General features: G+C 37.5%; 1 protein-coding gene and 1 long non-coding RNA gene across 5 annotated transcripts in view; one reads left to right on the top strand and one right to left on the bottom strand.

The window, feature by feature from the left end:
- USP53 (ubiquitin specific peptidase 53) overlaps positions 1-23955 on the bottom strand; it is a 42237-nt gene that overhangs the window by 11180 nt on the left and 7102 nt on the right. The window contains exons 2-13 of one of the 3 annotated variants that reach the window (XM_033133491.1): positions 20760-21430; positions 17900-17992; positions 14842-14976; positions 12724-12837; positions 12564-12646; positions 10269-10374; positions 9511-9657; positions 8609-8758; positions 3874-4036; positions 3229-3381; positions 1886-2032; positions 134-872 (exon numbers count right to left, since the gene is read on the bottom strand). In XM_033133491.1, coding sequence (XP_032989382.1) covers positions 134-872; positions 1886-2032; positions 3229-3381; positions 3874-4036; positions 8609-8758; positions 9511-9657; positions 10269-10374; positions 12564-12646; positions 12724-12837; positions 14842-14976; positions 17900-17992; positions 20760-20903 — 2174 coding nt within the window. In that variant the 5' untranslated portion in view covers positions 20904-21430. Of the gene's footprint in view, positions 1-133; positions 873-1885; positions 2033-3228; positions 3382-3873; positions 4037-8608; positions 8759-9510; positions 9658-10268; positions 10375-12563; positions 12647-12723; positions 12838-14483; positions 15018-17899; positions 17993-20759; positions 21431-23955 lie in introns of those variants that run through there. The other 2 variants (XM_033133492.1, XM_033133493.1) reach the window with 2 other exon arrangements.
- LOC117037486 (uncharacterized) lies at positions 844-12556 on the top strand. Of its 2 annotated transcripts, XR_004425528.1 has the most exons (6): positions 844-979; positions 6797-7019; positions 7137-7275; positions 7878-8045; positions 11142-11244; positions 12192-12556. It is a non-coding gene; the product is annotated as an uncharacterized LOC117037486 (long non-coding RNA). The 2 variants fall into 2 exon arrangements; XR_004425529.1 differs by lacking the exon at positions 6797-7019 and having other exon boundaries at positions 856-979.

The following is a 23955-nucleotide window of genomic DNA, read 5'->3' as shown; positions in this document are numbered from 1 at the left end:
ACAATATCCCAGATTTCTTTACTCTGAGCTCAAGCTCTTTCCATGACACATAACTGGCCCCAAACTGAAAATTAACAAGAGAGAGCGGTGGGGGCGGAGTGTGGGTCACTCATTTAATCCGTGCGTTCGTTACCTGAAGGACGCTGCCTCTTTAGCACCACCTAGCTCCATTACGGTACCGTTTCCATGGAGAACAGGGGAGTCCAAATTGGCAGATCCGTTGCTCACGTGATCACTGCTCTCGTATCCAGACTCAGTCCTTTGCATCTGCCAGTTGTCACCGTGAACTTTAGTCTCTCTGACGCCTTTACTTTTCTCTGCTCCTTTCCCATCACATTCAAGGGAACTCCTGCTGCCTAGTTCCTGCTTCATTTCGTCTTCATATATGGTCATTAAACATTTTTGCTTCGGATTCTCCTTCGGCCAGTTGTTAAAACCCTGGTCTTTGCTGCATTTAGCTTTGTTACTGATATGTGGTTTATGTCTTGGGCTGTGCTGTCCTTTGTCACTTTCATTAAAAATACTATCAACATTTAGTGTTTCTCTCCTAGGTTTCCAACCTCGGCTCCGGCTTTTACTGCTGCCATTATAGCTGCTTCCTTTATCCCTCGAGTCTTGGCTGCTGTCTGTGTCATATCCGGTGCCACTGTCACTCTTAACTTTGCCAGTTATTTTCTCCCCTGGCACAAGAATCTGGGGTTTGCTTGAACTTGGTATCTGTGGAGAAGCTCGACTCTGGTGGGTACCTTGGTCATGCCTGGATGGCCCTCTTCCTTGACTGTGATACAGATGTGGACCGCCATATTGTCTAAAGCCATTGGGGGCAGGAGGTGACCCAGACTTGGAATGTGGAAGGTCTTCATCAACCAGATCTTCAAAAATAAAGAGTCAATAAGGACACAAATGAACTACTCTTCAGAGCCACCTTTTAGTCACAAGCCAAATGCCTTGCTTGAGAAGAAATGTTACACAGTAATAGGTAAGTGATAAGTATTTAAATTATATCACACAGTGTTTTGAGATTGAAAAGTGTTTTTTCACTCCTATGCTTAATGAGAGGCATTTATAAAATAAATGGTTATAAATTGATTTTTAAAAATAATCTCTAAAGTCAATTATAAGATAATTCAAGCAATTTAAAAAAACAGTATTCTATCTGACTCATAATTCATGAAAATCGTAAAAATAAAAATATTTTCCATCTCTTGCATTGTAGAGATTTAAAAATGTGTTAAACCCACTGCTGCTGAGATATGAGGACACATGTCCAAAACCTGCTGAGGGGAGTGCAGACATGCTTAAAGTGCAGAAGGGCAACTGAGCCACATCTAGCAAATGAGGAATAAACACGCCCTAACCCAGCAATTCTGAAAGCATCTGATGCTACGGCTAGTCACACAAAGTACACCAAAGGAAATGTGAAAGGATGGCACTGAAGCAAAAATCTTAGGTCAATTCTAAAGTCTAGCCATCTTGATTAAACTATGGTCTGTTCACAAAGAAAAGAGCATAAAACCACAAAGAGTGGGATGGCTCGTGATGAACTGGAAGTTAATAATAGGACCAGACATAAGGTCAGCGGTTGCAGGAAAAAAAGCTTTTTCACTTAATTGCATAAATTTCCTTATTAGTTGAATGTATCATATGGGTGAATTGAATTGATAATTAAAAGTTAAAACAGCAAAACAAGTATTCCAGGCTACAATGAAATCAGAATGAGGAGAACTTTACATTTATAGATTTAATAGGTACATTAAAGATACATAATATATAAATACATATATTTTAAATTACATTAAATTAAATGTAATTAAAATGATGTTTAGTTTTAAAATAAGATTTTAGTAGCCCTTTTTCAAATGAATGCTTTAAGTTATTAACTCACCTCTGTGTCGACCCAAATCTCTTCTTTGTCCCCTCTCCAAATCTCTCCTTTGTGAGGAAAGTAAGTTTTTCTGTTCAATGGCTTTTAGAGCACATTCTCTAGAAATATCTTTGATTTTTTCCCTTTGATCATTGTGACTTAGCTTAACTGTAAAAGAAACCATTCTTATAGTAATGATGCAGATCCTTTTTCTAATTGCTCAATAAAAGTACAAACTGAACTGTGTAAAACATTTAAGACGCTATATATGAAAAAGCAAATATAGATTAAAGTACACAATGAACCCATTTTTATGCTTATATAAAGCTCCTAAAACAAGTATAAAGGGAACAAAGACCTTCTATTGAAATAACAGCTAAAGGTCACTGAGTAGTCACTGTATGCCAGGCGTTAGTGTGTCCTTTAACTCATTTCATTCTTGGAGGTCAGCACAATTAATGTGTCCATATTGGATCAGGAAACAGAAGTTAAAACGTGCCCAAGCTCACAACACTTGTAATGTAGTACCAGGATGACAGACCCAAGTTATCTGGTTCCAAGATTTGTGCTCTTTAATACATACACAGTTTCTAGACTTAAAATTACGTTTCTTTTGAAAAAACACATAATGGCTTAACCTAAGAGTACCACTGACATCAGAGGGAAAAGATATAGTACTATTAAGAGTTTTTTAAAGCATTTATTGCAGTTCTTTGTTGATGATCACTGTTAATTCTGAATCTTAGCACCCTTGATTATGGGTTATTTTTATTATTTCATTAATACATTTAAAAGTTACTTAAAAATCATCCTGTATATCCACCCAGTTAAGAGTTTTAAGTCACAGAACTTGGTTTGTGAAAATCAAAGTTGTAGGATGACAGTAACGAGAGAGTTGAATAAATATGAGGTTAAGAATAAACTACAATACTAACTTTGAACTACTGTTGCATTTACTAAAAGTAAATTTAATTTTAGCATATGGGCTCAATTATTAACTCAATGCTTTTCCTCTCCAAGTTAATAACTAATACCTTGAAGGAAAGGCCACATTACAGGTTGTTTTTCTGGTAATACTCCACATTTTGGTAATACTCCAGCAGCCTACTACGGCTCGGAGTGCATGGAGAAACTGAAACACAGGTCAAGTCCAACAGTTCAGATAAAACTACAGGTCTCAGAGAAATGCATACATCAAAGACAAAATTTCATTATCTACTTGTTACTGTCTTGTGGCCAACGAAAGCTAGTTATGCCCCCTCCTTCTGTATGGTCCTTACCTGGGACTACAGATTCAGTAAGTGAAGAAAGGGGGCAGCCTGACTACTCAGGGACAATGTAAAAGTGACAATTTAAACACATACCTGGTCCTTTACCACCACTTGTTTGAATGTAGCTCCGACTAATTGATGAAATATTAGCTGTTTGAGATTTCTGATTTTCTCTCTGTTTTGCCTGATCACCAAATCCATTTTCTTTTGAATTATCTGACTTATAAATTGAGGGCTTTTCACATCCTTAAAAAGACAAGCAAAAATGTATCATCCTTATCCCCTCCCGCTAGAAGGAGAGATGTTCGAAACATCTTTTCAGACATGTTTAATACTGTAGACAAAACTACTTAAAAACTCAGAGGTCTGACATCTTTTAAGGATTTCGACGTGTTCTATAATGCACCCAAGAATGGCCTCGCTGCTTTGGACTTTTGCATTGTACCAACTCACTTTAAATCTTGATGTTTACTGCAAGAAAGAGCTATTGGCCAGGTCCCCCCTCCCCTGCCTGTGAGCACAGTGGTGGGTGGCTCCTGCGGGCTTGGGAGCCCACTGCAGAGGGAAGGTGTATGTATAACGACTCACTCAAAGTCCTGGAAGTTTCCTGAACTCTGCCTTACTGCAACGACCTTTGAGATTAGCCTCAACATTCATTTCACATTCAGGATATTAGTATCCCTAGTGTGGCTGTGATCATAGAAAAACACTAAAAGGAATTTTTAGAAAAGGAATTACCCATATTCTCTGCAACGGATTTATAATGTGACCAGTTGATGACCTGCCTGAGCGCATCTTCAGTAGAAACGGCCGTGCCATCGGGGTTTGCGTAGAACAGAAGCAGGGGCTGGAAGTGGCATCGGATGCACTTGGTCATCACGTCTTTCCATCTGGTTCCAACCTTTTAAAAAACCACAATGAATAAAAACAAAACAAACCTGTAATCAATGTGTTACAAGAAAGGGCAGACACTGGATTAATTTGCATATTAAAACATTTTAGACATTCAGATGCTAGCAGTGCAACTGTTCATCATATTATAGGATTAATTTCATTTTATTTAGTAACTAGTCCAAATACAAATCTTTAAACATTATCTTTAAAAAATTGGTGGGCAAAGTTATACCCTTTCTATATCAAGATTTGGATTATCAAATTTTTAAAAAGTTTTTCACATACATGGTTGATTGACTTTTGACAAACATTTCACGACAATTTAATGGGGAAATAAATGATACTGGAACAACTGGATGGCCATATGAAAAAATGAACTTTGACACAATTAGACATAAAGCACAAAAATTAACAGAATGAGTCATGCAAAATCTATAAAGCTTATAGAAAATAAAAGAGAAAATCTTAACCTCAGGGAACATAAAATTTTCTTAGGACATCAAACAAACCATAGAAGAAGAAAAAATTATAAAATGGGCTTTATCAAAATGAACTCATTTCTGCTCTTTGAACACAGCATTAATGAAAACAAACAAATACCCAAGCCACACACATCTAATAAAAAACTGGTGTGCAGAATAAAGAATTCGTACAACTCATTAACAAGAAAATGGGCAAAATATCTGAACAGACACGTCCACCAAAACATGCAAGAATGGCCAATAAGCATATGAAAAGATACTCAAAACATTACTAATCATAAAGAAAATAGTAAAACCACAGCGAGACAACATCGCATGTGCACTGGAACAGGGCTAAAATTAAAAAGACTACCAACAGGTGGCGCTGCTAAGAACGCGGGGCAGCTAACGCGAACTCTGTAAACCGCTATTAGGAGCAAAAATTGGTGCAGTCACTTCGGAAATCAACTTGCCAGGTCCCCATCAAGTTTGACATATACTTACCATACAACCCAGAAAATTCCACTTCTGGGTATCATTATTATCTAAGAGCAATGGAAAAAACTATGTCCACACAAAGACTGTTCATACCTCAACAGCTAAACGGATAAATTGTTATATAGAGCCATACAGTGGAACACAATAAAAATGAAGCACTGATAAACTCAACATGAATGATTCTTACACAATTTCATGCTTAGCAAAGGAAGCCAGTCACAGAGAAATACACACTGTAAGAGGCCATTCACAGGAAGTTGCAGAATGAACAAAACTAATCTATTGTGACCTCTGTAATTTCCTGGGCCCAAGGTGGGTTGGGGCAATGACGGTAAAGGGGCATGACGGAAGTTTTTGAGGTGATGAAAATGTTCTATACAATGATTGTGGAGGTTACATAGGTGTGTCTACAACTGTGGAAGCTTAAACTACATACTGAAAAAATGCATGCATTTTAATGTTTGTAAATTATACTTCTATAAAGTTGATTTAAAAACAAAATAAACCCAGCCAAACAAAAACCAACGCATTCTAGAATCTTGGCTTTGCAGGGAACGAAGGCACCTTTTGAAAGTCCTGAGGAGCTTTATCAAACTACACATATTTATCTGTTTACCCTCCTTACCTGAGATGCTGAGATATTTGAGAAACTAGGGTGACTATATACCTACTTCTTCCTTCAAATTTTGGCAACTTAAACTATGTGGACTCAAAGTGGGAGTTCCAAGATGTTGCTACATATGGACTCAAGGTGGAACTTCTTAACCAACTGCTGTAACAAAGTACTAAATAATTCAAGCAAAGTGCTGATTTTAGATGATAAATTGCAGAATCTTTCACTGGCTTTACTGAGCATATTTACATGAAATAAAACCACCCAGTTATAGGTGCAGGTCCATGAGTTCTGACAAATGTAACCCTCACCCTAAAACTTCCCTGTTCCCCCTTTTCAAGTGCCTGGCAACCAACCATGTGATTTCTGTCACTTTTTTACTTTTCTAGAATTTTCTGTAAGTGGGATCATAGTGTTTAGCTGTTTATGTCTCCCTTCTTTCCTTTAGCATAATGCTTCTGTTGCATTTATTGGCAGTGCACTCCTTTTTGTGGATGAGTACCCCAACCCATCGTGTGGTCATACCACAACTCCTTTATCCATCCCCGGTGGCCATTGGGTTGTTTCTGGGTTTTGGTTACTGTGAATAAACTACTAGGAACATTCAAGTGCAAATTTTGTGTGCATACTGTCTTCAAAGGAGTAGGACTGCTAGATAGGCTGGTAGTACATCTTCAAACTAATAAGAAGCCAACAGACATTTTCTAAAGTGACAGTTCAGCTTTGCATTTCCATCACCCTTGTCAGAGGTCCAGCTGCTTGACAGCTCTGGTGAGGTCAGTCTTTTCTATTTTAGCCATTCTAACAGGTGTTGTGGAATCTCACTGAATTGAAAGGGTATTTCTTTTGTGCCTAATCATGTATTCATCATTTCAAAGCCATTCATACATCTTCCTTGGTGAACTGTCCAAATCTTTTGCCCATTTTAAATTGATTTGTCTTTTTATTATTGAGTTGTAAGAGTTCTTTATGTATTGTGGGTAGAGGCTTTATGAGATACACGCTTGACAAATATTTTCTCCCAGTCCATTCTCCGAACTGTGTCATACTGAAGAGCAGGTTTTCAGAAGTCCACTTTATCAGTTATTTCCATGGTCCATGATGGTTGGCTGTTATCTAGTATCTTTGTCTAAACAGCAGCTTCCACATTCTTGTCTGGTATTTCTATCTCTTATCGTTTTGTTTTGTTTTTAAGTAATTTAGTATCAGAGCAGGCCTGGGTCTGACCTTGGAGGTGACTTCACTTTCGAGGTGCTGCCTGACAATGAAGCACCTGAGAGAACAGAAAGTGTGCCCCATTTCCCTACCTTGCTTCTGCACCCCGAATACCACGTGACTGGAACAGACGGAGTGGTGGAGCGGGTCTGCTTTCATTAATACTCCTTCAGGGTGTGGGTCCAATTGTCCTGCTTCTTTGCGTATGTGGTCATTTTGTTTTGCATGCTACTTTATTGAAATCATATTGAATTTTACATTTTGGGTGTTGAGTTTTGCTGTGGTCCTTTAAAAGTGTTGGACTTTGCTTCTGATGTCAGGTCCGGAGCGTCTTCAGTCTAGGGATCATTCAGCCCCACTGTTCCAGTGACCGTCTCTGAGGATTCCACTAGACGCCCCGTGTGTCACAGCGCCCTTCCACTCTTGCTGCGACTGTGCCGACGACTCTCCTAGCCCTGTGTGAGTTTGGGGAACTGTCTGACTGACTGTTTCCCAGTGGTTCTGCCCACATCTTGGCAGATCTGCCTGCACATGGCAGATCACTATGCAGCAAAGATGAAAGGGGACCCCTCTGCCTATCTCTAGAACCTTCCCTTTCTGCAGTTTTCTTTCCAGTAGCCTGTCAGGCAGATTGAGCCATGTTGGTCTTGCTGAACTCCAATGTTAGTGTCAAGTCAGTGAGACGGCTGGGCTTGGTCTGGGTTCCCCTCCATGCCCCACAAGCGGGAAACTACCTCTGGGCAGCAAGTGGGGATAATTGTGGGGCTAATCTCGTTTGTTTCCCTTTTTTCTGTTTAACTGCCTGTTGTCCAGTGTTTGAAAAAAGTTGTTTTTATCTATGTGGCTTTCTGATTTTTAATATAGGAAGGGCTATTTCCATAGCAGTTAATCCTTCATGGGCGCAATCAGAAGTCCAATAAATACCAAATATTTGAAATTTTATTGACTTACTACCAAATAGTAGTGCTGATAAATGGCCTTTTGTTATATATTAAAATGAAACTAAATGGAATTGTACATTATTTGCTTATAACATGAAATAATTTGTGTTTTTAAATCAGTTTACTGCTTAGTAATAGGATTCTCAAAGCCAATAAGCCTGAGAACAGTATAAACAAGATCAAGCATTTTCAACTGTGGCTAAGTCTGACTCACCTGTAGAACTTCAAAAAAATTCAGATACATGACCCTGTACCACCAGCAAATCTACAATTCAAGAGCCCAGGCAGGTATGTTTTTTAAAAGGCTCCTAAGGTGACTGTGACATTTATTCTTTATTAAGAACTATTACTCACTAGTTTTCTACATATTATTATAATGTTTGAGTAAATGACTTACCAAAAGATGTAACAGATATACCTAATTCCAAACACCACACACACAATTTGAAGACAGTCACAATGAAAACAAAAAGCGAGCAGATTTCCGTCACTGTTTACACAATGCAGTTGTAAATCATCCATAAAATAATAACACATGTAGCAACTATGTATCAGACAGAAGGGCACACGTATAGATACCTGACAGTCACATCCATGTATAGTAATATTTATCAGTCGCCTTTTTATTATTCAGAAATGGACTGGCTTAGTCAAAATAAACCAGATTTCAAGAATTAATAAAAGGAAGTGTGAACTGAATGATGCTATTATTTTATATAAGTATTTATATATAATGATCATTTTATATAATTATATATTTATTTGGCCATTATTATATTACATATCATATCACTTATTCCTAAAAAGTAAAAGTCACAATAGTTATTCTAGTTCATGAAAGTGTTGCTTACCTCTTTCACATTTGCATCATCAAAAAATACCCATTTGGAACTCTTGGTATGGAATGCAAAGGCACAGTAATGGCGGCTGGTGTAGCAGATGAGACCGACAAGGTGAAGTTCACTATTTTTGGCATTTTCATCAGTAACCCTATAAAAAAGCTGTTTCAAAAATTAATAATGTACATTTAATACTGTAGCCTATAAAAAATGAATAATTTGATTGTCGTGTATTTGACTCTCTTTAAAAAATATTTCTCATGCATACAACCCCGATTCAATATTATATTTTATGAAGACACCACTGACACTGCATTGTTAACAGAAGTACTACTTTTAACTAGTCTATAAGACACATTTACTCCAATAAAATGAACTGTGATTTAGCTCAGTCATACAGTATTTGCAATAACACAGAACTGACACTTGACATACATAAACTCAAAATGTGAGACAAATCACATATTTTCTGATAATTCTTGATTGAATCACGTATTTGAACAAACAGTAAACATATCTAAAAGTTTAATTGTAACATTAACCAATTCAAAATATATTCAGATGGTAATGAGCATATTAAGGTATCAGTGCTGTAGATGAATTTTAAATCTTAAACCTTTCCAAGTTAATAATTATATTTATATATCACACACACACACCCCATATCATCATCTTTCTAGAGTGACATGGGATACAGCATGAGAGTTTACTTTATAACTGAAAGCCATTCCTAGTCTATGCAAGAAAGGCATTCCAGCCAGTCTGATTTGGTTAATTTTATCACAGTTACATCTGAATAGTATTTCCTTTAGAAGGAAAATGTAGTTCTGAAAAACAGAGTGTATTATAATAGATTGAGATGTTTCAGAAGAATTTACAAATAAAAGGGAAAAGAATGAAAACAGCTGAGGTACCCCAGGGAGGTGAAGGTGTGTTGCTAGATTCCGAACAACGTCTTCGGTCAAGTCAGAATGCTCAGAATCCCAGACTAGACCGATTGTCACAATCTCGGGGCAATTCATTAAAACACGGCGGATTTTTATTTTTTGGCCACAGTTACTCTAAAGAAAAATACAAAAGGCACGTTTGAAATTGTTGAAACAGACATGTCACAGGTAGTGCCTTACAGAGTTTGTATTATGAAATAAGTCTTAAGATGTACTGGAAATATATTTATTATTCAGCATACTAAAATGAACTTCAAACAAACTATTTGTCTTAATTATTGATTAAACACGAAGTTTATTTTAAGTCAGAGTACTTTTCTTTGGTATTTTTGTAAATCTGTTAAAACAAGAATTCAATCTGAAAAAATCAGAAATAGAATCTCTGAAGTCATTAATAGTATTTACATGACAAAAGAACAGTACCATTTGTAACATTTACTTAAAGAAAAAACAACTAACTTAGTCTTTAGTCAAATGATAGATTTCAGAACTTCAAAAAAATTTATCAACTTAAGTTACCTTAAATTCTTCACAAAGTTAAGTTTTTAAAGAAATGGTGATGAGATAAATAGCTCACATGGTATAGTTACCTAAAATAATATTGAAAAAATAAATTCTTAAAATTAATTCCATATCTAATTAGTATTTTCCATAATAATTTCTGTACATCTATTTTCAAACTTACAGACACAGAACCATACTCATATCCTCCAAATTATACTTACAGGGCATTTCCTATAGTCATCAGTAGTATTTGCTGCTTGCAGCAATTCTGCAAACATTTCAGGCTTAAAACGTTCATGCCTTTCCATCATTCTTTCAACTTCATTGCTATAAAAGAAAAAAAGCAGTCCCAAGTCCGGCTTATGAACTTCAAAAAGATCTGATAAATTATGCATGAAAAAAATTAAGTTATCAGTGTAGGTATGATCGCTTTTTCTGTCTTAAAATATGTTTTTGTCTAAAAACGTAACCATAAATTTCCATAACGTGAAAAAGCATAGTACTTGGCAGGACAAGATAAAGATGAAAATAACACAAAATTATAGCACTGTTTGGAAATACATGAATGAGATAAGATGCTCCATCTGAAGTCAAATATTTCTTTTACATTATTACTTAAATAATTACTAAGGGACTTGAGTTAAAACATGGGCCTGACAAGAACGACAAATCGTAGGGAAAGCCTCCTTTCTGACCTGAAGCCCCGGAAACAGAGTTATCGTTTTCCGCTATGAGACGGGCCTGTGCCCAACGGAGCAGGCGTCACCAGGGAAGCTGCGTAAGCCAGGCCATGACTTCTGCTTCTGTCACGGACGCTAATCATTACGGCCTAGGCAGGCATCTGGGCCCCTTTTTATTCAACCTCCCCTCATGTCAAATGTTTACATATCGAGGTATCAGGTCTCTTTAAACAGCTATTAAACATTTCCAAAAAGAAAAATAATGTAAACTCCGATACTGTTACTAGTTTCCGTTCTAGATGCTCTGGTTCTACGTAATATAACTAACTGTCCAAGAGCTGGATATTTTAATGTTCAATGGTTTCAATGCTAAACAATACCCAATAACAACTGGAAGTGTCCATTCTTGTAAAGCACTTCACAGGTATACTAGAAAGCACCGCAGCCGACAGGCTCATCCTAACTGCTGATGGCTGTACAGGACTCAGCATCCGAGCAGTGGCCGGCCCGACAAATGGTGAGTTTAAAATGAAACCAGACCTAAGTTTCAGTCTTAGTTTGTCCGTTTACCAGATCAACCTTATTAAATCTATTTCTTCATCAATAAAATGGTATTTTTGTTAAAAGTGACAATTTACTTAAAGCCTAGAACATAGTAAAAGCACTCAATAATTGGTGTTCAATACTAAAAACCAATAAACTGAGAGATTATTAGAATTCAAAGTGTGAGCTCCTGCAGTTTGTGGGAGCTCTGCCAGAGCTCTGCTTCTCATTACAGAGGAGACTGCCTCGGAGCCTGTCATTTTACCCAGGGTTTCAAGGAGACAGTTTTACAGTTCTTTGTGCAGTCTCTCCTTGTTCATCCTACTGTTCATACAAAGTAAAAAAATGGGGCTACAATTAACTGCAGTTTAGGAAATGTTTTTCTAAACCAGTGTTCTCCAAATCTGTATATATAAGGAAGGTACTAAACACACCCAAATAACCAAATTGTTATTATTCAATGATCTTTAAGAAATAATGTGCTATATCCAAAAAATCTGGGAAGTTTAATAACAGAATGAAATGGATAAGCAGAGGATATTCACTTTGTACAATGATAAAAATATTGGTAGCATTTAGTAACTAACTGTTGTACTGACGTATTCAGAATGAGAATAATCGATCTACATTTTGCTTTTGTATTAAAATACCTGCAAACATTTATGATGTTATTCAATGTTTATCGAAATCAAATATTTGTACTCTCTAATGCCTGTTAGAAAATGTACAAATAATTCTAATTACATAAAGTCTAGGGATCATTTTTGGATCCCTCACCAGCTAATGTTTCACGGGCAGTCAGGGAGGGAGCTGGCAGGCAAGCAAGGCGAATTTTTATTTCAGGTGACTGTTGAGGCCTTAAATGCAATAAACCTAATGGAAGGTTATTTTCACTTTTTCTGTCTTTTCTGCCTACCCTAGCTTCCATCAGCATGAAGGGACACAGTGGAGATGACAGGAAACGTGGCTACTACAAAGTGAAGGCTTTCGCAAAAATGAAGAAATCATGGGTAGCTCCTTTTACCACTGAGCTTGTCATTTTAAGCTCTCCTTCACACTTCCAAAAGCATGCTATAAATATAAATGAATTGACTAATATTTTGTACATGTCATTTGGCTAACTCACAAATATCCAACTGAGACAAACACCACTTAGCACCTCTGGCGGTGGCGTGTTTGTTAGTCCCAGACAGAGAGCAGACATTCACATATGTTCTGGTTTTATGAACGAAATGCTCAGTCCGCTAAGTATGCTCCTAAATCTGTGGTAAAGGTGCTTTCACAGGTTCTTACCATAGGGCTGTTGTTGAAATGTACCGCACAAATTCTGTAAAAGGCAGAGGATCCGATGACGCGCCACAGCTACGACACACACACTGTAGGAAAAACATGCGTTTAATGGACCAGCTATAAACGTAAATACAAGGTCTGCTAAGAGGGGGAGCCACCTCACCTGCTCGTACAAAGTCATAGCAAACTTCCGGTGAGTGACACAGGACTTAGACGTGCACATGTCTGCGTCTCTGCTTGGCACTATGTGAAAATGGATCCTCTCCAATATATTTTCCTAGTTTAAAAATCAGAAGACAGATGAGTTGTGAATCTGGCAGAGGACACTTCAAAGTACATTTTTTAACTTTATAAATTTTAAAACCTTTTTAAGATTTTCCACTGTGTTAAACTTAGGAGGGCCATGCATGTTGTCAGCTTTTCAGCTTTCCTCCTTAATCGACACTTCAAATGTTTAATTATTCACCTTTTGTAGTGTTAGCTTTTAAAAAATTTAATGAAAGAAACACTACAACATATGATCTTAATAAAGATTTTAAAAATTCTTTAAAAAATCAACTCTTGATGGCTGACATCTAGAATTTAATGTAAGAAAACATAGTTTCCTATGTTTTCAGCATTCTCACAATGAGAAAAAGCAGTTAATTGTTTTTTGAAAATCCTACGTGGATCATCTGGATAGTCTCTATAACTTACATCAACATACCAGTGACAAATACCAATGATAACACCTACACTGACACCTAAGGCAAGGAATCGGCTCTGAAACACATTTCATCGGGAAGCTGAGATTTCTAAGACAGATCAATAAGCGTATTTCTTTAACAAATAATCCTTTTTACCAAAGCTTAAAAAATGGATTCTTTTGATTAGCTAACTTCCTCCATCTCGGGGCATTTAAAAGCATTCACTAATTTAAGCCTGGAGATCTAGATATTCCTTGAATTATCACAGCATGTATTAATACATATCATTTAAGTGAAACTATAAAGATCAGTGTTCTGCCAAATATATTTATCTTTTAAGTAATGGATCGATTATTAACATGAGAAATGTGAAAAGCGTATTGCATGACTGTGTGCTGTTTTGACACATTTTAATCACAGTGACAAGTGTGCTAAACAGTGTACTAGTCTAGCTGTCCATCAAGGAAACACTAAAGTGCTCAACAAAAAACAGTAACAACGCACAAGTGCCCGATGGATTCTACAGAAATTCAGAGGACTGAGTGGCGTGCTTTGATCACACCTTCTCTCCTAGGCGTGACTTAGGTTGAACCTCAACAAATGACAAGTTAGAAATGTTTTAAATATTTCAGGACCTTGAGCAAAGGCTGTAAAAACAGGATTTAAAAGACTTGTTTGAAGAACAAAATGCAATCATCTCACTAGGAGGGAAAATTCTGGAGGAAGCAAAGAGATAAGCTGGAGTTTAACTATAGGAGCCTCAAATGTCAGCACAGAGTCTGGGTTTGAATCACAGAAATATCTGAAGAGCAAGCACTAATCTGAAGAAAATTATATTAATCTGGTGGCCATTAAAAAACAGACTGTAAGGCTGAAAGGATGCTAGTAAGGAGGCTTAAATAAGCTGAGAGTGGAGGCCTAAGCTAGGACAAGTGGCGACAGGGAAATAACATGGCAAGGAAAACCTTAAAGGGGTTTCTGATGGAAGAACTCCAGAATTTGCTGAGTAGACACAAGACTCAGAGAAGAAAATGGTTACGTGTTAAACATGGGTGCTACCGTACCACTGAAACACTGACTAACCACATACACTTTCTGGAAGGGGCCCAAGGCCTGTTACAGATCACGGGAATGCCCCACTCACGAATGTGGCGGTGACAGAGTTAGAACACCCACCGCAGGCAGTGAGCCAGCGGGGACCAGGGGTGTCAGAAGTGCTGCCCTGAGGGCCACTCACCAAGGGCTCTCGCCCCCAGGCACTCATGTCCCGGAAGCTACAGCTGCCCTGACCAGGCGACACTGACTCTGTGACGGAGTTTAACTGAATGAACCTGCTGCTTCAACAAATACGTCTGAAAATACTCGTATTCCAGGAGCCAAACATTCAACAAAAATTAGAGCAGCACAGATGATCAAAACCAAAAGTCCACAAAACACAGATGGCTTTCAACGGAGCATTGAAGGAGGGACCCGAGATGGTTCAGGTCGGATCCTCTTCCACGGCTCTAAATTTAGGTTTCGTCTGGCTCACATCTGGCCAGTTAGAGGTGCAGACCACTGTCCGGGCGTAAGGGTCAGCCCCGCCAGGTCCTTACAAAGCACTCAGCGGCGTCGTCCATGAGGCCCAGCTGGAACCGCTGCTCGTCCCGGAAGCTCTCCGCCAGCGCGTGCCTGATGTTATCCGAGGGCAGGGCTTTCTCCCGACTGTGCTGAAACTGCGCAAATATTGTCTGGGAATCGACAAGAGCATCCGAAAGTTTAATGCCAACAGCTGCAAAATAATTTCATTACAGCACAGTGAAACTCCAACCACTACACTCGGGAACTAATACAAAACAGTCTCTTGCTCTAAAATTCCACTGAAAAGTAATTCTACGTATCAGTCGTATGTAGAAAGAGTGGCACCAGCCTGTACATCAAATGGCAGCACGTGTGAGAATGAAATGCAGAGCCCTCAGGTCCCATCCTCGGCACTTATTCTGACTCAGTGAGCCTTAAAGGGGTTGTGGGGGTGAGGGCATTGTTTAGACTGTTCACCAACTGATGCTGATATAGGTTTAAAGAGAGTTTTGAGATAAGGTGCTTTAAATCTAAAATTATACTCCAGGAATTGAAATTATGTTAACCAAAAATAAACGTCTAATCACATAAAATCAGAAACTCACTAGTTTTATTAAAAAAAAAAAAGCTAAAATAACCTAAATCAGCTTGAAGAATTTTTGTTTCTTCTTAAGTAAACCTCAAAAAAATGACAAACTATTTTAAAAACAAACTAAAATTAGACAACTTCAATGGAATGGCAATTTCCCACATATATTAAATTTGCATTTTATAAGAAGAATCAAAGGTTAATTTTAATTTTTTTAAATGTTTGTTTTCAAGTTATCAGTTTTCCTCACTTTGGGAATTATCTCTATCCTAAGCCTAAGAAACAGTGGAAATATCATTCCAGGACATGTGATTCCAGGTGTTAATCTGTTTTTCCTGTTTCCCTTATGGAATTTCAGCAAGAAAAACTTAATAAGTTCCAGTTTTATGACAATCATCTTAAGTGAGGAAAAGTAGGGAAAAGGTTTTCAGTGACAACTCACCAAATAGGGATTGGTCACATTAGGATCTGTATTAATTAGCTCAAGAGGTATGTCATTTCAAAAAACTTTTTTTTAAGATCAATAGATAGCAGGCTGTGGAAATATTTCAAAAATCTGTTCCACTACAAGAAAACTGTATTTACACATAAATAAGAAATTTAAAAATAGAGATGCCAAATGGTATTAGATATCCAGAACTAGGCTTTTAAAGCTATAATTACAAATACTAAAAAATGAAAAATATTTTTAGTTGTCATTTCTTATTAAGGCAATTAACTTTTTGAGGTAATGTTTAAGATAGTCACCCCACACAAGACTGTCACTCGTTCATGTGGCATCCATCTAGTTTTTGATTGTCTAGTATGTGCGAGGCATCGTTCCACACTAGGGAGCCAACACCACGTCCTCATGGAGCATCCATGCTAATCGCAGTAATGAGGAGAAGGAGTAGTTATATACATAGTACATCAGAATGTGGTAATTCCAATAGAGGAAAACAAAGAAATATAAGAGAGAAAGTAAAGAAGAGTAATAGGGATAGAGAGCTGGGGACAGGAGAGGGAGGGATGTTACCCTCGACCTGGTGCTGTCTGGGAAGGCCTCACTGATGGAAAAGTAACATGTGAGGAGAGGTGTAAAAAAAAAATAATAATAATAAGGATGTTAACCATGAGGACATCTGGAAGAAAGCATTCTAGACAAAAGGAGTAACAATGAAACCACTCAGAAATGGAAGCCAGCTCTGAGAAATTGCAGGGAGGCCAGTTTGGCTAAAGTACAGAGAGAGAAAGGGAGAGAGTGAGAGAAAGAAGAGGGAATGTGAGTGTGTGTATTTTGTGGAGTGGGGGAGGCAAACGGGGAAGAGGCAGGTGATTTGTAAGGCTACAAAAGATTTGGGCTAGGAAATCTAACTATACGAGTTTCTACAATTAGACAAAATATTTAAAATTTATTGCAGAGTAAATAAAATGTGATACTGTAACAATAACCCTATTTTGCCATGTTCTAAAAAAGAAAATCCATGATGATTTATTCAAACAGCCTTTTCAGGAACATAAATCAAAATAAAGCATGAAAATGGCTTTTTATTTTCCTATGTGTGTGTGTGTATGTGTCAAGAATATTCAAGAGTACAAAATGAAATGTTTATCTCTGAAAATGTGTTAATAAAATCTTAAATGGTTGGACAAAGATTTCAATGACATAAACGAGTTGCTAATTATCCTGGACGCCCTGTGTCTGCCTTTGTCTCTTCTATTTATTCTCATCCAAGTAGCCAAAGAGATCTAGTCCCAACAGTATACGTAGTTAAGAGAGATTAGATCACTCCTCCACTCGAAACAATCCCACTTCCTACATCACTCACAAGAAAAAGCCAGGGTCATCACGACGGCCCACAAGGCCCTACAGAATCAGGACTCCTGTTCCACTTACTTATTACTCCAGGACAGAGCACCCCAAAACTTAGCTACTAAAAACAACATTTCCTTTGATGACAGATCTGTAATTTGGGTGGACGGCGCGATTCTGCTCCACGTGGTGTCCTTCGGGACAGTGGGCAGGCTGGGACTTCAAGTCATCTGAAGGTCGCTCACCACCGTCCGCAGCTGACACTGGCTGCGACCCCCGCTGCAGCTGTGGCCGGCTCCCTGCCTCTCTTCCGGGAATGACCCCCGACAGACAGAGCCAGGTGGAGCTTGGTTGTGTTTTCTAATCTACCCTCACATATCCTCAGGAACTACAGCAGTGCCTAGAATTTAACAGGAGCTCAAAAGTATTTGTTAAAATACAAAAGTATTCCAAATAATGAAAAATGTAATGCTCCTAACATTTAGAATATTAATTTTAACTGCTCTTACATAAAAGTAGGAAATTAAAACATAAACCTCATTAACTCATACTTTTAAGAATTCATCTTCAAAACTAAATCACTTGACAATGAACTTTAATTACACATAAGCGAGCCAAATATGTCAAATAAGCTAAACTACTACCAAATATAATTCAATTTTTGGAGAGACAATTAATAGTAATTCTTTAGAACTATTAATTAAAAGGTTACCTTCAATGCACAAAATATGCAGGCATCTCCCTGACAGACATGTCCAGTCAGAACCCGTAAGCTTCTTCGGAATATATCCAACTGCCATAAAACCTAAGAAATAGGGAAATGTGAAGAAATAATACAGTAAGATTTTTCTCACCGTGATAAAAGAGATTTAAATGTTTTTAAAACTGCACAAGGCTAATAACTCCTTTGAGTCTCTTGTACATAATCAGACATATACAACCACTGAAAACAATAGCAAGTATAAAACTGCTATACACATGTAGCGCATATATACAGGATGGATTCAGAAAAAATTCCTATTGATTTGCATGTAAACACCATGACAGGCACAGAGCAAGAAAAAACAAATTCCTCCCTCGATGAAAGATTTTATGGGAACAGGAAGCACAGCACACTGAATGGAGGACTTCGCAGGCACCTGCAAGAGGAAGTGATTATTGCAATACTTGGAACAAACCGCAATTTCCAAAGGAAATATAATTGGAGTTGAAAACCAGGGAATACCGAGTAGGGTCAGCATACAGTGGCAGAGGCCCGAATGGTCACTGTATACTGAACGAAAAGGCGGGCATCTGTGTGGTAATGGGAACGACACATCATGGTAAGAAGCAGCAGTGAAGAAGTAACCTGAATATTTTTGCTGTGATTATCTATTCATCATTTGCTACTAAAAGACAAAAACAAAATACACAAAAATAACTAATTGTTTAAGTAAGCCAGTCCGGTACTTAAAATCATTCTGAACACTCTGAAACCTGCACAACGGGGACGAGTGTGGCTGCCTCGCAGAGTCCTCGTAAGGATTAAATAAGTAATACTGCGGAAAGTGTTTAGAGCAGTGCCCAGTCCATAACGGGCAAACAATGAATGCCAACTACTCGTTGTTGCTGTAATTATGATGACGACTGGCTATATGTAAGTGGAGTCCCCCCCAGGAGGGGAGAGAGAGAAAAATTTTAATAATGGTCAGAGTTTCCAAATTTGATTATAACTATAAACCCATAGATCCAAGATGCTCAATAAACCAAATACAAGAAACGTGAAGAAAGATTATGTCAAATCACAACATAACCAAATTGCTTTAAACCAGTGAAAAAGAAAACTTAAAAGGCAGCCAAACAAAAAAGGACATGTTACATACAGAGGAACAAACATAAAAATGACAACAGTTTTCCATTAGAAATAATACAAGAAGACAGAGGAGCAAAATCTTTAAGGTACTGAAAAACTGTCAACTTACACCTTTAAAAACCAAAATGAAATAGATTTTACCCCAGACACACAAAAGCTGGAAGAATTCATCACCCATAGGCTTGTACTACAAGAAATGTTAAGAGGTCTTCAAGCAGGGAAATACCAGTTGGGAAGCTGGATCTACATAAAGGAGTGACGAGCACAAGAAATGGTAGCTACGTAGATAAGTACCCATAATCTTCACAGTAAACGTCGGTGGAATGTTCATTTTCTTAAAAATACATTCCCATAGGAATACTTCTCCATTTTCTTTACCATGTAAGTGTCCTTACTCAGAATTTTCTCTTGTTGCATTTTCCATCTCTCTAAACTACATGCAGTCTTTTGAGAGCCAAAGAAAAGAAACAAAGGGAAATGTAAAAAAAGAACTGGAAAGAGGTAACTGGAAAAGCCTTGAAATGACAGAGCCCTTTGTCTCAGCTTCAGTCAATCAAAAGGATTTCCCAGACTTTCTGTGTGTGACAGTTCCCTGTATCTAGTGCCACTCAGAAATGATTTTCCTGCATTTCTCACAGCACTGAATGCCAGTGCGATATTCCAGCCAGAATGAGGATGGTGACTGCCATGGGAGGGTCCCAAAGGGAATTAGAATTCATGCTTTCCTAGTACAAAGTGCTCTGCTTTCCCTGGGTGAGGTACAGAATTCTCAGGTTTGACATCTGTGCCAGACAGAGGGCAACTGAGAACACAAGTGCGTCAGATTGACACTGGGTCTGACTGGCACATTCTAGATGTGTTCACTTATGAAATAAGTTGATTAACCAGTATTTCTCTTTCTATTCTCAGTTTTCAGGAGGAAAAATAAGCATTGGACAATATGTGAAAAATCATTTATTTTAAATAAATTCTTTATATTCTAAAGTCAAGAGAACATCCCAGGAGTCTAAATCTTAATTTTTAAACAATGGTCAAAAGGACACAGGATCCCACGAAATCTGGAACTGCTATATAAATAATACATCATACATAAGAGAGGACATTTTTCTAAGAAAAGCAGGTTAATACATACTTACTAATTTCAAGGAGAATTGAAGCAAAATGGATTAACCTTCAATTTAACTAAAACAGTGGCATCCCCATTAGGATTCCACAGGGGTGATTTAAGGCTGCAGTGGGGGTGAACAAAATTTGAGCACTGAAATTAAAAACTGCATTCTCATTTCAACCCAAACAGATTTTTTAAAAATTTCAGTTTTTTGTTTTGTATGTTTGGGTTTGTTTTTTTCTAATGCTATCCGTAGGGAATTCTACTGGACTTCTTTAAAAAAGAAAAAAAGAAAAGTGGGGAGAAGTAGATCAGCTGGTTCAAAAAAATTATTTTACGTATTTTAGAAACACATTCTTAATTTATTAAGTAATCATTTTAAATCAAAACATATTTTTTATATCATAGTAACATATTCTGTTGAAAAAAACCATTTCCATTTGTCACAAAAACCAAAATGCCCGGCCAAAATATTTTTGCCACTATTAGAAGTGATATTAAAAAGTCATTCTAGTCAATAACTTTATTCTTAATTTACAAGTTACAGAAGCATTAGGCAAAAGAATTTCCTGAAAAGCACTTCTTAAAATGTAAAAGCAATGATGGTCTCACCTGTACAGCACTGTTCAGAAAGCAGCTGTTCTGCCCTGGCTCATTTAACAAGCCTTTGGTGGGCGCTAGGGACAACATGCTCCCAGGCTGGTAGACTTTTCCAAGGTTGCCACCAGGCTTCCGTAAGAATTTCACCCAGGCCATTTTCAAGCAACTGTGTTTTCATGAAAGCTAAGGATTATATGCTCATGTGGTATTTCTGATGATGAAATGATTGGGATCTTGAACTGTCCACTTGCATTCACTGCAGTCTATTAGAATAAGGTAAGTTTCCAAGTCCATAGCTCTCCTGATGCTGTGAATTTAAGGGCTTTGTCAAGTAAAAACAAGGTACATGGTTCTAAAAGCTAAAAAACGAAAGCTATTTTAAACGAGGCCTTACACATTTTTATATGTGTTAAATTTTATGAGACTTGTATAGTTTAAGATGAAAACAATTTTCTTTTAAACTGCTAAAAATAATGTTGGTGAACAAATCATTGTCTTTAATGCACAAGCCATTTGCCTTGATGGTTTAAAAAAGATGGAGAGTTAGCGTCTGGCATGATTCCTTTGGTCATTTCCTTTCCTTATGGTCTTTTAAGAAGAAAGAAGGCTCTTCTCTTTCCCTTCCCGGGCAAAGTTATCAAAGGTGACTCCACATTTCATATCCATGTGACCTCAAAGCAAACCTACGAGAAAGAAAAGAAATGTTTACATAAAGGTAAAGGCTAATCAAGAAAATCCCTAGTTTACCATTTAAACACAAACATTGAATATACATTTAAAATAGTGAATACATAATTGTAAAATAATCTAATTCTTTTATGAAATGTTCTATGAAAGTTCGTCATTAAATTTTTAAAAAAATATCAATGTGACATCAAACATTACAGAAAACAAACTGATGGGTTGCCTTTGGGAGAGGTGTGTGAAAAAGGTAAAGGGATTAAGAGGAACAAACTTCCAGTCAAATTAAGTCACAGGGAGATAATGTACAGCGTAGGGAATATATTCAATACCCTGATAACTTTGTGTGGTGGCAGATGGTTACGAGACTTACTGTGGTGATCACTTGTAAGGTACACACATGTCGAAACACTACATTGTAGAACTGATATTGTACAGTAATCATATTGTATGTCAAGTATAATTTAAAATGAAATCAAAGTACAATATTTTTGCACATTGAAAATAAGTCAGTAGGGGATAGAAATTATTTGGTTCCACTTGTTAAGAGATTAAAATCTGTACCATACTAAGTCTGGTTTAAAGCACTTCTAAGTTTCAAAAACATTTCTGTAGGTGTTACCATGCTAAATCATTTTTAAAACTAATGAAATCTAGTATAAAATAAGAATTTTCAGCTTTTAATATAAACCAAAGACGTTAAACTTCCCAAACACTGTAGAATAAAGTTTAAATGTGAAAACAAAAAACAAACAAAAAATCACTACCTACTTTCAATAGTCATAGATGGAGTCATAAGGAAAATATTCTACAGAAAACTAGAATTAAATTAGTTTTCAGGTAGTATTTTGAAAAATAAGAACTTTGCTGTCAACACTAAATTGCTTTATTAAAACAAATGCATATACAAAGACTAGACTGCTATATATCTTACACAGAACGTATTTTCCTAAAAACAATCAGCAGATTTTATGTAAATTGATATGCATTAAAACTCAGAAGACACATTAAATTGATAAACAATTCTTAAAGTAAATTTCTGTATTATTTACGAATACAGGCTCCTGGCTAAAAGGACTTTAAATGTTCAACTTCTTAATTAAAAACAATCAAGTATTACTAACAAAATTTTGTTTAAACAATTCGATTTCATTCATGCATTCATTCATTCATTCGACAAACATGTTGAGTCAAGTACTGTGCCAGGCACTGGAACACTACCATTATGAGGAAGGACAGACGATAATACAATGAATGAGAAACTGTAGTGTAGACCGTAAGGGTTATATGCTAGCAGAAAAACAATGCAAGGAAAGGGCTTAAGAAGTGTATACAGTTGACCCAGAAATACTCGGGTTTGAATTGCATGGTCCACTCATGCGTGGATTTGTTTTAATAAATTTACGGTTGGCTCTCTGTATCCCTGGGTTTCGCATCCACCATTCAACCAACCACAGGTGAAAAACAGTAATTTGACCTGTGGTTGGGAATCTGTGGATGCATAGGGTCAACTGTATGCATTGTTCTACCCCGTGTTATGTAAGGGACTTGAGCATCGCGGATTTGGGTATCTGTGGGGGTCCTGAAATAATCCCCCATGGATACCAAGGGACTGAAGTGAAGTTTTGGGGGAGTCAAAAGTCATACATGGATTTTTAACCACAGGAAGGGGGTTGGCACCCAGAACCTCTGCGTCGTTTAAGGGTCAACTATACTATGTGAGAGGGTTTGCCCTTTTAAATAGGAGTCACGTAAAGTCTAATTGAGAAAGTTACCCCTGCACAAAGAGTTGAAGGAGGTAAAGGTGCCACCTTGGAGAAGGCCTTCGTAGCAGAGTGAACAGCCTGCTTGCCATGTGGGAAGAATAGGAAGGAGCCCGGTGTGGCAGGAGAAATGTGAACAGAGAGGAGAGTAGATGAACAGGAGAGTGGGAAAGGGAGGTCGCGCAGGGCCTCAGCGCCCTTTGTCAAGACTCTGGGTAAAGTCACTGGCCTTCATTTGCACAGCACAGAAAGATGAGCGATGGAATGGCTCAGGTCAGGTCCATACCTGACCGATCAAATACCCAGTAAGGCAGCAAAGCATTGAGCAACAACGAAGGAAAGCATCAGTCTCTCAAGAATTCAAGTCCGGAGACTTTTGTCTCCAGACGCACATAGGAGGCCAGCACTTATCAGCTGCTCGGTTTTACACAACTCCTTGTCTAAAGGATCCGCAGCTTCCTCATCTATAAAATGGGGGTAAAAATACCAGCCCTGATGACCAGAGGTTAAAGGTTATAAAACACTATATTATGTTAGTTGTTTTCTTCTTTTTATTTTAACTCTATGCGTTGCAACCTCCTCTAAAGGGATCTAAATGATCCCCAAACCTTTCATACAAAGTAAGTTTTTAATAAATGTAGTCACGACTTTTAACATTAAAGGACCTCTGTATTGGTGGTAAATGCATATTTTTAATAGAAGAATCCTTTCGAAATAAATTCTTTCACCAATCACGTGCTAGGCACCAAGTTTGTGCCATGAAC

Source organism: Rhinolophus ferrumequinum, chromosome 18, assembly GCF_004115265.2.
Source record: "Rhinolophus ferrumequinum isolate MPI-CBG mRhiFer1 chromosome 18, mRhiFer1_v1.p, whole genome shotgun sequence".
NCBI lineage: Eukaryota > Metazoa > Chordata > Mammalia > Chiroptera > Rhinolophidae > Rhinolophus > Rhinolophus ferrumequinum.
The sequence above is the reverse complement of the archived record's forward strand: the minus strand, read 5'-3'. Positions and strand labels throughout refer to the sequence as shown.